This window comes from Argiope bruennichi, chromosome 2 (genome assembly GCF_947563725.1).
Source record: "Argiope bruennichi chromosome 2, qqArgBrue1.1, whole genome shotgun sequence".
NCBI lineage: Eukaryota > Metazoa > Arthropoda > Arachnida > Araneae > Araneidae > Argiope > Argiope bruennichi.
This window is the reverse complement of record NC_079152.1, coordinates 115,902,772-115,918,087: the sequence shown is the minus strand read 5'-3', so window position 1 is coordinate 115,918,087 and position 15,316 is coordinate 115,902,772. Positions and strand designations below refer to the sequence as shown.

Here is a 15,316-nt window from a genome sequence, read left to right as displayed (position 1 = left end):
ACAGTAGACTCTCGATTATCCGCGGTCGGGTTATCCGCGCCTGCCGAACAATTTTTTTTTTTTTTTTACTGATTTCTTCAAAAAAGTGCAGTTTTACAGTTATGCTTTTGTAATTACATAATACATTACAGTATTAAAACAGTACATATGTATTAATTTTTCTGTATCCTTGACGCATCTCGTAAGTACAAAGCACTTTTCTGTTTTCATTTAGGTTAGTTTTGAGTGATATACTAAAATATTAAGCGTCAGTTAAACATTTCCTGCTGTTTATTTTACGTTTTATTGTACATAAAACGATTTTTCAACGTTGGAATGACTGTTTTCTCTTTTGCTATATCCGTTTTTAGCTTTTTTCGGATTATCCGCGATTTTTGTTATCCGCGGCGGCCGCGCCACCCAATTACGCGGATAATCGGGAGTGTGCTGTATAATAATTTTTTGAGGCGAAATGGAACAATCTGTTAACTTTTTTTTAAATTAATGCAAATGGGTTAATTTTGCAATAAAAAAACTGAATACGTAAAATCAAAAACAAATTCAACAAAAAGCTGACATAGGCCCTTTAACATTACTAATGGACATTTTTTTCTTTCTTGCCATCCTTTTATAAAAGAATTGTTCAGGTGAACCTGCTGGAGGTATTTCGAGTTGGACAGAAGAAAATATGGGGGAGGGGGGATATGACAACAAAAGATTAAAGAGAGAGAGAGAGAAAGAAAAAAACCCTAACCAAGAAATATGAGAGGAAAATACGATTGAAGACCACTGATTAAAAAGATAAATTTAAGAAACAGATATAGGTAAGCTGTTTCAGCATTTTATTTTATGCACAATTCAAAATGGAGGTATATACAAATGACTATGAATTTAACTGAACATTTACTTGAGTTGGAGATGGAACTAATGCTATGCTGTTAGTTTTGGATGAACCTTGACTAGATATTCCGGTATCAGTCCTCCCTCCGGATGAAATAGATGATTCTGAAGAAAGCATAGAAACACTATCTGAAAAAGCAGAGTCATTATCTGGACTATCAGTCCTCACGCTCAATTCCATCTTGTGTCCCTTTACTTGATCACAGTCTAAATCGCCACCAATTTCGAATTTTGATTTTGTGCCTCCAGAACTAGAGCGCCGGTGGGTAAAGAAGCGCTTATGGCCAGATTGAGAGGTTGGAGGCGTAACCTCCTGAGCAACAGACATCCCTGAAGTTGAATAGCGAATGTTTTCGCCAGTAATATTACTCTGGATGACAGTGCTGACGCTACGAGCATGCCCTCTGTGCAGGAGATCTGGATCCAGCGAGCTTTCTAAGGCACAGAGCTCTCCCAAAATTGCATCTAATTCAATGTCTTGGGTATCTAAAGAAAATGAAATGGCTTGAGAATACATTTAAATAATGCATTATTTTTATTATATTGATATATCTACAATAAATGTTTAGCATATGTGATAATATTAAAATATAGCTTTAAATTATCTTTAATGGAAGGAACATTAATTAACATTAATAGAAGTTTTTTTTTTGTGGTTGCTGTTTTGTTTAGTATTTTCAGTAAATAATGATATATTTAAATAAACAACAAATAAGCCATCTATAAAATTTTGTAGTTCATCATTTAGTTACAATATATAAATCAAATCAAATGATCAAACATCTGGTATTTAATCTACTAATATAAACATCTATAAATATAGAAGTCGAAGAATTTCGCTATTATCATATAACAAATCAATCTACACATTTAACTGTTCAAAAAATACAAGTATTATTCTGTTGATAATTATCTAAAATACACAATATATACTGATCAAACAAGCAGATCTAATTTTATTAGAACAATTTGATCTACTCCTTTTATTTGTTTTAAGCAGTACAGTCCTATTAATAAGAATATTTCTAATCATATAAATAAAAAGGTTGATCCAAATTATATGAAACTGATAAAAATTTCATAGTTCCTTTCTGATACAAAAAATTCTTAAATAAAAACAGTTTCATCATTCATGGACTTTAATATTATTCAAAATTTATATTATCATAAAAATGATTGCAAGCTTCATAATAATAATAAAAAAAATATGCAGATGGTACAAAAGAATGAGAAAATCTGCATTATTTTTCAATATAATAATAATTATCAAGAATTTAATGTTATTTAGATTTGAGGATATTGCTCGTTAAATATGAATCTATCTATTTTAAAGATGCTTATTGGAGGAGATAAATTTAATCTTGGAAAAAAAAATATGTAAAAAGGGTAGTGAAGAAAAATAAGTTTCATCACAAAATGAGTCAGCACCCTATCGTTGAGTATTAAGAAGAGAAAATTGTAAAAGAACATTTTAGAGAAAAATGAATATATTCACTTTCGATTAGAATTTTATTAAAAACTACACTTCTAAATCCAAAAACCAGGATATTCCGTCTTAAAAATTTAAATCTTTCTTCATTTGTCTCTTATAGCAAAAAGATCATTATCATATTTTCAGTAGGAAAATTGTCTAAATCGAACAATTAGAAAGTTAATTATTAAAGGAACATTAATCAATGATATGTAAGAATAAACAAAATATAACAACAGTAATATAAAAAAATTCAATTAAAAGATTTTAAAATTTTGTTATTCATTTTTTTTAACAATTTCAACTTACAAATATTGAGCCTGAAAGAATTAAACACAACACCAAAGTTGTAACATATATTTATCTATATTAAACAATGCTTAAAAAGCCAATCTTCAAACAATTTTCAGTATTTTTAGAAAATAACAAGATTTATAATATAACTAAGATTTATAAAAAGTAACCAAGAAATTTTAAATAGATAGCAGAAAGGTGGAATAAAATAATTCAGATGAAAATTAACATAAAGATTCAACTGCTCACTAACACAAATTCATCTGCTCATTAGAAAAAACAGTCTATACAATTAAAAATTTAATAGCTCTCTACAGTTTACAAAACCAAGATTTAAAAAGAAAATCCTAAATTGCTAAAACTTTTACTGCACTTTCAAACAGGTACATAGTATTGAAAAAAATATATGATACAATATATCTCTACACTGAAAAAAAAATAAAAAATAAAAGCAGCATTTATTACCTTCTAGAGTGGCCAATGACAATCTGTAGCTATCCATTCTGGGAGTCGGGATGGAAAGCTTATCGCAACTAGTTGGAGTTCTTGGACCACTTAAAACATTGTCTAGTCCCTGAAAAAGAGAAATGTATTTTTAATAAAATATATAAACATTTATATAATTAATTTTTTTAATTATTATCAACATTTAAGTCCAAAACTGATTAAAATAAATCCAAAATTGATTAAATTTTAATAGTTGAAATTTTCAATGCTTCAGATTACATGTAAAAAAATTAATCAAAGTAACTTTCAAGACATAATCAAATTTTATCTCACATTTATTGAATTAAAATAATTGCTAGAATTAATTACTCACAAGATACCAAATAAACGATATATATTTGCAGTAAGATAATATATAAAACAATATTCATCAAAATTATTTTCAGTAGCAAAAGTATCTGCATTATTTAACTAAAAATTATTCCTGTTCTTTAACAAACGTTCAAGAGCGATTTTATCGAAATGTTAAGTCATGAACAGTATTTGGGATCCAGGAAAGGTCTTTGAAAAATGCCCAATAATTATTTTTACCATTAATTGTTTTGTTACTGATGTTTTCTTATTTATGCCTAAGATATCAAAATTGTGGATAAGTGTTTCAGTTGTTTTTTTTTAATTGAAAAATCTATTCAATGACGTCACGTCAGTAATACCTTTCTAGACTACAAAATTAATGAAAAATTTGTTTTACATTCTTCAGAATATAATGAATGTATAGGAATTTGCTCGCCAAAAAATGCATTTAATATTTTCATAAAATTGAGAAAGAAGAAACATGCTAGAAAAATCTCTGCAAATGTTTTGTTATTTATGCAAAATATCGTAGTTTTATGGCGGGGGATGGGATATGAATTAGTTTACGAAAAAGTTTAGTTAAAGGGATTAGTTAACGAAATTTTATTTAAGTCATAAGGGTTCACATACACTCTCCTAAGACATATATTCACAGAAAGGGGTATGGCGAAATTTGTCAAAATTCCAAGAATGGATGGATGGATTTCTTATAGTATTTCTTGGAAGATCCTATGAGATGGGTAAAAAAAAAAAAAAAACTTTTAACAGATTTGGGGGGGGAATAGATTTCATCCGCATCACGTGAATCGAGAGAGCGATTACTGAACAGAACACAGAGGGAAAGCATAAGTTCTTAGACCTGACAAACTCGATCAATTTGGAAAAACGCCAAAGACAGTCAAGTTAAGAGTTCATGGCCCCTTATGTGTGTTGATTCTAATTTAACAGTTCCCATTGAAGTTACTTTGCGCGGGAGGAAGTCATCTGGAAAAAAGAAAAAAAAAAGCAAGGGGAAAAAATGTACACAGCCAGACACGTGAACAATTTTTTAAGCGGGAAGACGGGAAGAAGCGGGCACGCAAACATCAGTTTGTTTCCAAACAACTTTAATTACATACAGTATTTCAATACGAAATTTTTTTAAAGAACTTTTTTTCAAAAAAAGATACATTCCAAATATAATTATTTTAAGCTTACAAAATAATAATAATACTAATTAAAAAAAAAACAAGAAAATAAAATAAAACACGAGTCGGATTTCTAATCATTCTAAATTTCTAGCTATTCCAGAGCTTCTACTTCCTCGTTTTCGTATCTTAGACTTGGTATTTGAAAATTACATTATAAATATTCTTTGAAGATAATTTATAAATCTGGTTAAGAACTACTTCGAACACTTGTTATAAACAATTTTTAACAAATATATTGTGTATAAACATATTTTAGCAGTTGCGTGGCTTTTGAACAATATTTATAAATGGTTTTTATTGTTAAGAACTACTTTAGAACTATGTGTAAACTTATTTTAGTAGTTGAGAAATTTTAAAACTTCGATTTCTTTCATGCGGGAGGCATAAATTAAGTACAAAGAATAAGTGGTCAGTACGTCAGTCTACATTGACCAAAATTTTTCCCAACAGTGGTTTTACAATAGAATTTTGATAGGGATTTCTTTGACACCTGCAGACTTAGGAAAGGGAAATTTATATATCTTTAAAAGAATCTTGCGAGTATTAGGGCTTTTTATCCCTTCACTTAGAACGTGGGAACCTGCTGAATTTCAGTTTTATAGAGGGCGTGCAGAATTAAATAAAAAAAAAAAAAAAAAAAAAAAAAGTGGGATTTGAATCAAGAAATAAGAGATCATTTTTGAAGGAAGTTAATATGGGTTAAATTTAGAAACATCATTACATACACATTGCATATATACACATTAAATCTAAGCACATCAATAAACGGAACAATAGAGTGGTGGTGCAGAGTCTTTAACTGAAACAATATTTTTTATTTCTCCGATTCTATTTCGGAATTACTCTCAATGTCAAATCTTTCAGGTAAAGAAGGGAACATTGACTTTGAATTTCTTCCACGCTGGGACAGGAAAACTCCGCCATGAGCCTGAAATAAAAGTATACTGGAATCGGGACTTTCCACCACAAGAGGGAAAATCCTCCATTGAGCTGATATTGTTTATTTCGACCATTTCATTTTGAAACTATAATTGTCTTTTAAATATACAATCAACGGCAAGACTTAGAGATAAAGAAGGGGAAAAACTCGCTTGCATGTCACAATATTTGCATTCTCTTCGCATTTCTTCTACACTGGACAGGCGAACTCATGTCTATACCGTTATCTCACAGAAATAAAAAGAATATGCAGAACCAGAAATTCTTCACCCTCATAATACCAGACCACACACAAGTATAGCGCCTGCAAGACTGGTTACGGGCTTTTACCGTCAAATATTTCACGAACAAGCACTTTTAGTCTTATCGCAGTCTTTTTTTTTTTTTTTTTTTTTAAATGGACAGATATTTACGAAGTTAGCAAAACAAAATGACGAAAAGCAACAAAGCTTTTCATTCTGTTTGTTACATATATAAATTAGATTAGTTCGCCGAAAACATTGTTATTCATTTGAGTTAAATTCTTTACGCAAAACTTGTTATTCAAGGTTTCTCAACAAAATATTCTTCAACTTGTAACAGAGAGAAAGCCGTATTTTAATAACTTTACAATTCCTTTATACGGACATTTTTTTTACGGAGACAATTTACATAAAATAACGTAACTTTCCGCGTCAATTTATACACAACTGCACATCATCTTACAAGGTGCTTAAATTATCTGCCTAATCCCTCATGCAAAACACACACACACACACACACACAAAGTGATTCTAGCATTACAATAGTTTAGTGCGCTTAGCTTGAAATATATGAGCATGCTTAATAACATATTAGGCAGATTGAAACAAGCTATTTAAAAAAATTAAGAACAGCAAGTATAATATTTCAGCATACTTGACAAATTACTTAAACCTTCGGCTACTAACGGGACATATGTATCCCACTTATCAATTAAAATTGTTCTTAGTAAAAGCAGTTTTTAGGGGTGATATGGCCGTCATGTCCGAACTTCTGACTTAAAAATCATTCGGAAAAGGAGGGGGGGGGGAAACCCACGAACTAATCTGTCTTTTTTAAAATCCATTTTTTTCACTTGCATAAAATAATGATGCGATAAAAACTTTAAAAAATCGTCGTCTACGAGAGGATTACTCACAATTTTACACATACAAAGAAAATATAAAAGTAAAAGTTCATTACAATATTTTTAAAGAATATGAAGAAATTCATTAGTTTAAAGAAAAAAATGCATTAAATACTTTGAAAAAACATTAAAAGTGATAAAAATTTTATTGCAACAATAAAAAAATATTGTTTCAAATTACATAGGAAAAGATTTTTTAAATATTTTCAAAATTAAGGAAAAAATTTGAATCAGTTGGAAAAATAATTTTTTAAATTTTAAGAAAGTGCAACATTTTTTTGAGTGTTTCATTTTGAGTCAGAATATTTCCAGAAATTAAATGAAAAACACCAAACTTCAGCTAAATTTTTAATAATTTTTTTAAAATCACTCCGAGATGCACATTTTAACCTTAAAAGAAGTTTGCGCCAAATTTGATCGATCTAGACTAATGAATCTATACAGAGCACCAGCATTTTACATTTTTTACTATCAGTAGAGATAAAGATATTTTGCGAAACTATGTACAAATGTAATAGAAAAATTCATAAAATTAGCAAAAGTACGTAATAAAAACTTTTTTTTTCTTTTTACGATTTCTAGAATGGAAATCTAATAAGACATGAAAACTATGCGCATTATTATAGTTATTAAAAATGTCATATAGACCACCATTCACCAAACCATCTACAACAGGAAGATGATATCGAAAGCAAACAAGTGAATTAAAAAAAATAAAAAAGTTTTGAATGAGTGACAGTGAAACCAATTTAAATAAAAGCCCAATGTTTGCTGACACGATTAATTCTAAAAAGATTGAATACAAAATAATTATTTATTAAATTAGACCCACAGTTAATTCAAAGACACAAAGTTGAAATCTCAAAACTGTATCTCATTTACTTCTTTTTAAGACCTTTAAATTTAAAACGCGCCTCATATAGCTAAGGAAGTAAGGTGCACCTATAGTCAAGTGACTGCAGAATTTATTCAGACAGGATACAGTACCTCTAGCGACGAACTTGGAAACTTACAAAAAATAAAGAAGATCGATCAAAAAGTGCAATCAGAAAAATGTACGCCATGCTATAATAAAAACGCAAGAAAAATTCCAAGGAGTTAGTTATCCGTCAAATAAATTGGCGGAGATATTTGCGACTAAATTTATGGATATTTCGTGACTTGAAAAAGTTCCTCTAGAATCCGAAAAATGTATAATTGAGTATAAAAATTGTATTTCCCACAAGTGTGCTTTTTCTAATATTATTATTGCTATTATTTAACTTTCTTCGTTGCTTAAATTTCATTTCGCCATTGCTTATTTCGGAGAAACTATCACAATGCATTTTTTACACATTACAGAATACATTTTTTTAATTTCAGACGAACCGTCTTTTAAGTCAAAGAAAGTTTATAAATTTTTATTGCAAATATCTCAGCCATTAGAAAATGTTCGCTATTACCATAATAAAAACAAACAAAACACTTTCTTAAAGTTTGTGTTTTTATTATAGATTTTTTCTAACTGGACTTTTTGGCCGATTCTTTTGTTTTTTTAAGTTATGTTTTATAATTTCCTCAATTCGACGCTGTGGGAAATTTAAACTGTATCAATAAATTTAACATAATCACTTTACTATAGGTATTCGTTACTTTCTTGGCTATACGAGATGTCATTTTGAATTTAAAGGTCTTAAAAAGGATTGATTACTGCGTATATATAAACATGTCACAAGGTTGGAACCAAAAATGCTGCAGTTCATAAAATAATGAATTGTGTCAAACAGCGAAAAGTAAATTGTATACAATTAATTGAACAATAGAATAAATAAATTTATATAAATAATGCTTCGGATATTGCAAATATAGTAGAGTTATTACGTAAAAAAAGATTAATGGATCTAAAGAATGATAAAATTCAATTCGAAAAAAGCTGAAATCCACTTTTCCGCGGAAAAATGTTTATATGTAGCTATAATGTATAAATATAGTTTTATACATACCTATTTATGCATAGAATATTAAGTAAGTTGATTAAAATTTTTCAATTAACTCAAACATACCCATCGATGACCAACACATAAAACAATCTTTTTTATTCTTTTAAAAGCCGATATTTGGTTGAAAATTGAGGAAGATTTGAAGAGCAAGGATATAATATTCATTGAAACCACGAAAGAAGACGGGAATTCGTCAGAAAAGTCAAATAAGAATCAGTCAACATGTGACGAAATAATAATTCTCTTAAGTATCGGCTCAGTTTTTTTTGCCAAATATCTCTACTGAAATCGATATGAAATGAGTCCCCAAAACTTTCCCCAAACTTTCAAACGAATCCCCAAAACTTTCTCGCGCACTTTGTAATAAATATACTTGCACATTATCAATAGCATTCTTATGGTGAGCAATAGCTAGGGAAAAGATTATTAGTATGAGATTAATCGTTGGGATGCACAAGTGACAGAAAACTGAATGCGTGTTTTAAATACCTTTTTCTCGAACGATTGAAGTCAAAATTTGATCAAAAACTACAGTTGTCTAAAAATAATACATTAATTTTCTTATATTAAAGTCAAGGCGTTTTGAGTTATCGCGTCTAGGAAAGTAAAGACTAACAGATGGTCAATTTTTGACAGATTTGGTTACAAATTTGGTACGAATTCACACTAGATGTTAAATCTGTGTGCCAAATTTTATCCATCCAACTCTCTTCCGTCTTGTAATTATCGTTCTAACTTATAAACGGACAGAAACACTTCTTCAAATAGATTTCGTTCAAAATTGGATGGAAATCTACAAATTTGGTGTAAAAACCTCGTACCAAATTTCATCTGTCTAGCTCAAATCTTTTTTTTTTAGCTGCCGTGTTCAGAAACAGGCATAATTTCAAAAATGTGCCTTTTTGGACTCGGAGAATTCTTAAATGTACAAGTTTGTCAAAATGCCAACTTCAAATTTGACAATTATAATACTTTCTCTTAGTAAACTTCATATAAGAGGAAGTAAAAAATAACAAAACATTATAAATTTGTTCTAACGGATATCAACTTGATGGATGCTTGTCATTTTATTAATTGCTATCATTAAGAAAATAATGACAAACAGTATTTCTTTTTGCCAAAATGAAATTAATTTGATTCATTTTTATTAACAAAAGTAGAAATCATTACAGCCTAAATTTTCATTTACATTTTTGACAGCACCTTTCGGAATTATTTCCATTTTGAATTAATTCATTTATGAATTACCTTCATCAGAACACTTTTTTCTACGACAGTTTATTAAAAGTTTTAAAAGTGAACGCAAGATGAAAATAATAATAATAATAACTAGATTTTTATTTCTTAAAAGTAAAATACCACTAAAAATACAAGTTCTATCTCAAAGGGAATATACAAAAATATTGCGATAAATACAAAACAAAATTACAAAAATATAAATACAGATTCGCACACGAAAAAGTTAATTGTAGTTCTTAGAATGGTGAATTACGTTATTTGCATTCAGTAGTAATTCCGAAAAGGCTGCGTGTCGACATTTATAGCACTTAAGTGGGGATTTCCGTTTCTCTGAGAAATGGAACATTTCTGTGGACTCATTTAGAATAAGTGAAAAGAATTTACAGCTTTTCGTTGCATACAAAAGCATATCCAAGGTCAAATAAATATTTTGATACATTCGAAATGAAGCCGAATATTTAAAATATAATCCATAAAATTCATAACAGAACATATTGCATATTTTACCAATCACAAATTTACGAATTAAATTCCTGCAATAACTGATAATTGCGATTTTTAATACATTAAATAATTCTTTAATTTTATCAGATGAAGTTTTTAATAAACGATATGCACATTCCTCCCGCCCATCAGCTACAGATAATATACATTAATTATTTATAATGGATTCGACGAGAATATGAAATAACGAGAAGGAAAATATGAAAACGTATTATATAATTAAATATTGGGGGAAAAAGATTCTAGGAAATAGAGACAGGAGACAGTGTTGAATTTTCTAGTCAGGTAACTGTAAAAGCGGCTATTTTCATTTTCTCGTATACGACGAACAAAGAAAGTATTGAAATCGTTAAAACATTCGAATGATGTATCTCCACATTTTAAACCTTCCTGAGAATGAAAAACAAGTTTTTAAAAGAGTGTCCGTCTGTCTGTGACAAAGATAACTCAAAAATGCTTTGAGCTAGAAGGATGAAATTTGGTCTTTAAGCAGAATTTATAGATTTCTATCCAATCTTGAGCAAAATTTGTTCGGAAGAAATTATCTGTCTGGCTGCCCGAATAACTACAAAATAAAGACAGCTAAATGGATAAATTCTATAAACATATTTGACATCTATAGTGTCGATATCTATCACATTTTGAGCCAAATCCAACAAGAGGTTGCCCGTCTGTACTTTCAGAAACATATAAATGCGATAACTCAAAACGCAATGACTTCAATAAAATCTAATTTGGTAAGTGATTTTGTGATGACAAGTGTAGTTCTGTATCAATATTGCTTCAATCGGTTGAACAAAACGCGTTTAAAACACAAAACTGATTTTTGGATGCTATTAACCGCATGTCTGGGACTAATCAACAAGAATCACAAGACAGATTCAGTAAAAATGCCAAATGTTAATATTTCGTAACTATTCTACGCCAATGCTATGCAAGGCGTTCTCTGGAATAACAACTTTATTAGAGAATATGCGAGAAATTTTAGTTCTCATGATCTTAAACATGTATAACAACTAAGGGTCTTAAAACTGGTACTGCTTAGAATAATTCAAGAATTATGGATGATTATTAAAATTAGACAGCCAGATTATTACAGAAAAATTAATTTCAATCTAAATATTATATTAGATAAACGCACAGCATGAATGAATGTATATATATATATATATATATATATATATATATATATGTTGATACAGTGGACAATTTTTTTTTTTACAAAGTTGCAAAGTTTTAAAAAAAGTTATTAGTTAAAAGTTATTTCTTAACAAACATTTATTTTTTAGAAAAAGTCGAAGTTTTAAATAGCATATTTCAGTTCTTAATTCGATAAGGGTGGTGGCGAAGACTATATTTAAGTTAGTACGAATTCGATTTATTATTTTAAGTACGTATTAAGAATTTTAATAGATTAACTTAACTGGTAATTATTTTTGGTATGTGAAACAGTAAACAATAATGACTAAGAATTTAAATATTTATGTTAATCATCGTCAAATACATCGTTGAAAAAAAAAGGATATTATATGAAAATCCAGTAAAAAAATATATAAACTATCCAGATCGAGCATCTATTTGTTGTGTAAGAATAATGAGATGACAAGATCTTTCGAAAAAAAAAAAAAAAAGGGAGGCGTCAAAAAAAGAAAAGAAACAATGCTGGGTGATTCTGCGCCAAGAGAAATAGTGAAAGATATGAAATTGAAAGTGCAATTTCTTACAGTTCGCCATCAAATCAAAAATCAAGAGTTGATCAATTACATACAAGGAGAGAGAATTCATACATAAAAAAACAAAACATGACAAAAACTTGGCTTTAGCGAAAAAGCATCTTTCGAAGTATTTACAATTCTGGAATACTGCTTTACAATCAGGAAAGAAATGAGATCTTTATTCAAAAAAAGGTTAAAGGATGGTGCGACAATCAGGTCTAGTGCTTAAACACGTGAAAATATAATTAAAAAATGAAAGCAGAAATGCATCGGCTTTCTGCTTTTATTTCCCTTTATAGGAGAAGGTAAAACTGGTGATCGACAATGAAATAACTGGAAATACGTACGTCAATATCTCACTTCATAATCTGAAGAATTCTACTAAAAATATGCGTATGGGTCGACGTCAATAAAAATGGGCAGCTCAAAATATCTTTCAGTGAGATAATAACCCAAACATACATCAAACATGATCAAAGATTATTTTTCCAAATATAAGACTGAAAAGTGTTAGAGTGATGACTGAAGACCATAACCTTAACCCCATTGACACTTTATAAGCAGTTTTTTCTATAAGCAGTTTTTAATCAAAACTGCTTATAGAAAAGTGAAAAAATAAAAGTCATCCCCCTTCTTAAGACAATCTAAAATGAATTCTTTAATATTTTTTTTTAAAAAAAAAGGACATTAAAAACTAAATATTCAATAAAACATTAAAAAAAATAGTTTCTTTCTATTCTAATTTTTTGACCGTTTGAATAATTCAGAATATATAATTTAGAATTTTAATAGAAATTATTCTAATTCGGAAATATCTCATATTAAAATTTGAGCTATTTGAAGCTTCTTATAATGAGTAACACTAAAATAATAAAAATCAAAGATATAATTAAACAAATTCATTTTATATAACATAGAGTACAAAGTTTTCATTAATGTTCAAATAATTTTGAAAAACACTGGACATATTCTTAAAAAAAAATGTTATTGTTTTTTTATGAATCAGTAGATTATGCAATCCTTTCATTCAGTCATGTGATTCTCCAAGCTAATAACGGTGCGCGTTGAGTAATATAGTAGCCTGGTGCAGACAGACAATACACAACAAGACATTTCCGATTTGCATTAGGCTGATTTAACCTAGGTCAAAAACTCCGCCTAATCCAATGTCTAGATCAACAACTAAGCATTTGAGTTCTAAGCAAAAGAAGGCTGTAATTGCTTAAGTTAGTGCATGTTGAATGTATGAAATATTCAAACGTCTTCATCTTAGGCGAGAAATTTTGTACAACTTGTGTTCACTATCTTATATTTATTCTATTAGCACAAAATAAAATGCAGATTCAAAAGATAACATGCCAATCTAACAAAACAAATATACACATGTTCTCCAAAATAGCTACAATCAGACAAATTCTTTAGATATCATATTGCGAACAATTAATTATCCGTTTCAAATTCCAAGCCCAAATTGGAAAATATGCCGTTTTTTTTAGAAGCTGAATGAATTAATATTTCTAAATATTTACAAACATTTTGTCCCTCCACTTCTGTCAAATTGGTTATTAGCGCAAAAAGTCGCCATGCTTCAAGAGTTTGCGATGAAACATCGTTTCGAAGCCATTAAATGCACAAAGTATGGAGAAAATTTATTAGAAATTCATAAACTTATTTATCTCAAAAACGTTTTCCCTTTCAATTGTTCCCTGGTGACAGAAAATTATACTGCGATTTCATTCGACAGTTTCAAATTATTCGAATGCTTTTTAGAAACTAATAATAAAAGATTCTCTAATTTGATACTTCCATTGTCTTAATTAAAAACATGATGCTTATCGACATTTTTCACACGGCCATCGAGAATATATTTCACCATCTTTTATTAAAAAAATAATTATAAGCGTGCTAAATTAAGAAACACGAACTGAGTAATTATATAAGATTATGACTGACTCTCGGCAACAACAAAAAATTACGAATAGCTAGAAAATATAGCGTTTCCCCCCCCCATCTAAGTTGCATTCGTAAGTCCATCTGCTGACAAAATAAATAAAAATTTGCATTATAAGTATTTTCCGCCCGACAATTAAATAGTTCTCCAAAACCTTTCAGTACATAAATATGAAATTTATATTTATGAAATAAACTCAGAGAAAAAATTGCTGAGCTTCTGAGTACTATTGATCCTATTTAACATTCTAAAATCAGATTTAAAATTTACAGCCTTCACAATAAACATTTAAAAAAAAAAGCAAATCCATAAAAGTTGAGAAAATACTTTTCAAAGTTTGGCGAACATATAATAAAAATAGATGAATTTTTTTTAAATAACAACGAATGTGAAAAAGTGTCCCTAATGTCCGTAAATCATTTTAAAATTATACATTCCTCCTCAATCCTCCTTATACAAAAATATTTTAATCTAGGCACAATTCTAATCAAATATAAATTCTGTCAGCTTCATATAGGCTGAAAAATGTCACTCTTTTTCATGAATTATACATTAACATTATTGTACGTTGCATTTATAACGAAATCCAATATGCAATGACAAAAGAAAAATAGCAAGCAAAAATTCAGATTTTTGAGGAAAACAAAGAAAAATCTGATATTAAGAATAAATAACCTAACACGAATACAATAAACAGAATAAAAAGATATCCTCTAAAATACGTGTCCGAGCATGGAAACCACCCAGATAATAACCGGAAGCTCCCCTGCTATTTAACTCCCCCTTCTGTCCAACCACAAGAAGATAAAGTAGCCGGGTGGTGCCAGACCGGACGGAATTCCTTTTTCCGAACACATTATTCCAGAAATTCCTCCATTCATTTCTCCAACCCGGCTATCTAGCATGCTGATCTATCACACAGAAGTATGCATTCCAAGAATTGCGGATTAAATTGCTCCTATTTCAACATGGAAAAATATTTAAGGGCATAAAAAAATAGAAGCATTTGAGACATTTCTTGTTATAAAGATGAATAGTTTGATATTAGTATTAGAACATTCTTACTATTTCAGTTGCTTCACGTCACCTGGATTAGCTTTGTTCAGAATTTTATCATTCTGATTCTTAATAATAAAGCCATGCAAAATGTCTAGTCTTTTCAATGACACTTTGACCGTTTAAAATATCTCATTAAACTAGAAAATGC

The 15,316-nt window shown here is 29.2% G+C and overlaps 1 protein-coding gene across 7 annotated transcripts in view; it reads right to left on the bottom strand.

The window, feature by feature from the left end:
* The window catches only part of LOC129956695 (amyloid beta A4 precursor protein-binding family B member 1-interacting protein-like), a 336,170-nt gene that overhangs the window by 17,131 nt on the left and 303,723 nt on the right, over positions 1-15,316 (bottom strand). For all 7 annotated transcript variants that reach the window (XM_056068638.1, XM_056068629.1, XM_056068641.1 and 4 more), the window contains 2 exons: positions 3,110-3,218; positions 887-1,365 (listed from right to left, as the gene is read on the bottom strand). In XM_056068638.1, the coding sequence (XP_055924613.1) occupies positions 887-1,365; positions 3,110-3,218 (588 nt within the window). The remainder of the gene's footprint in view (positions 1-886; positions 1,366-3,109; positions 3,219-15,316) is intronic.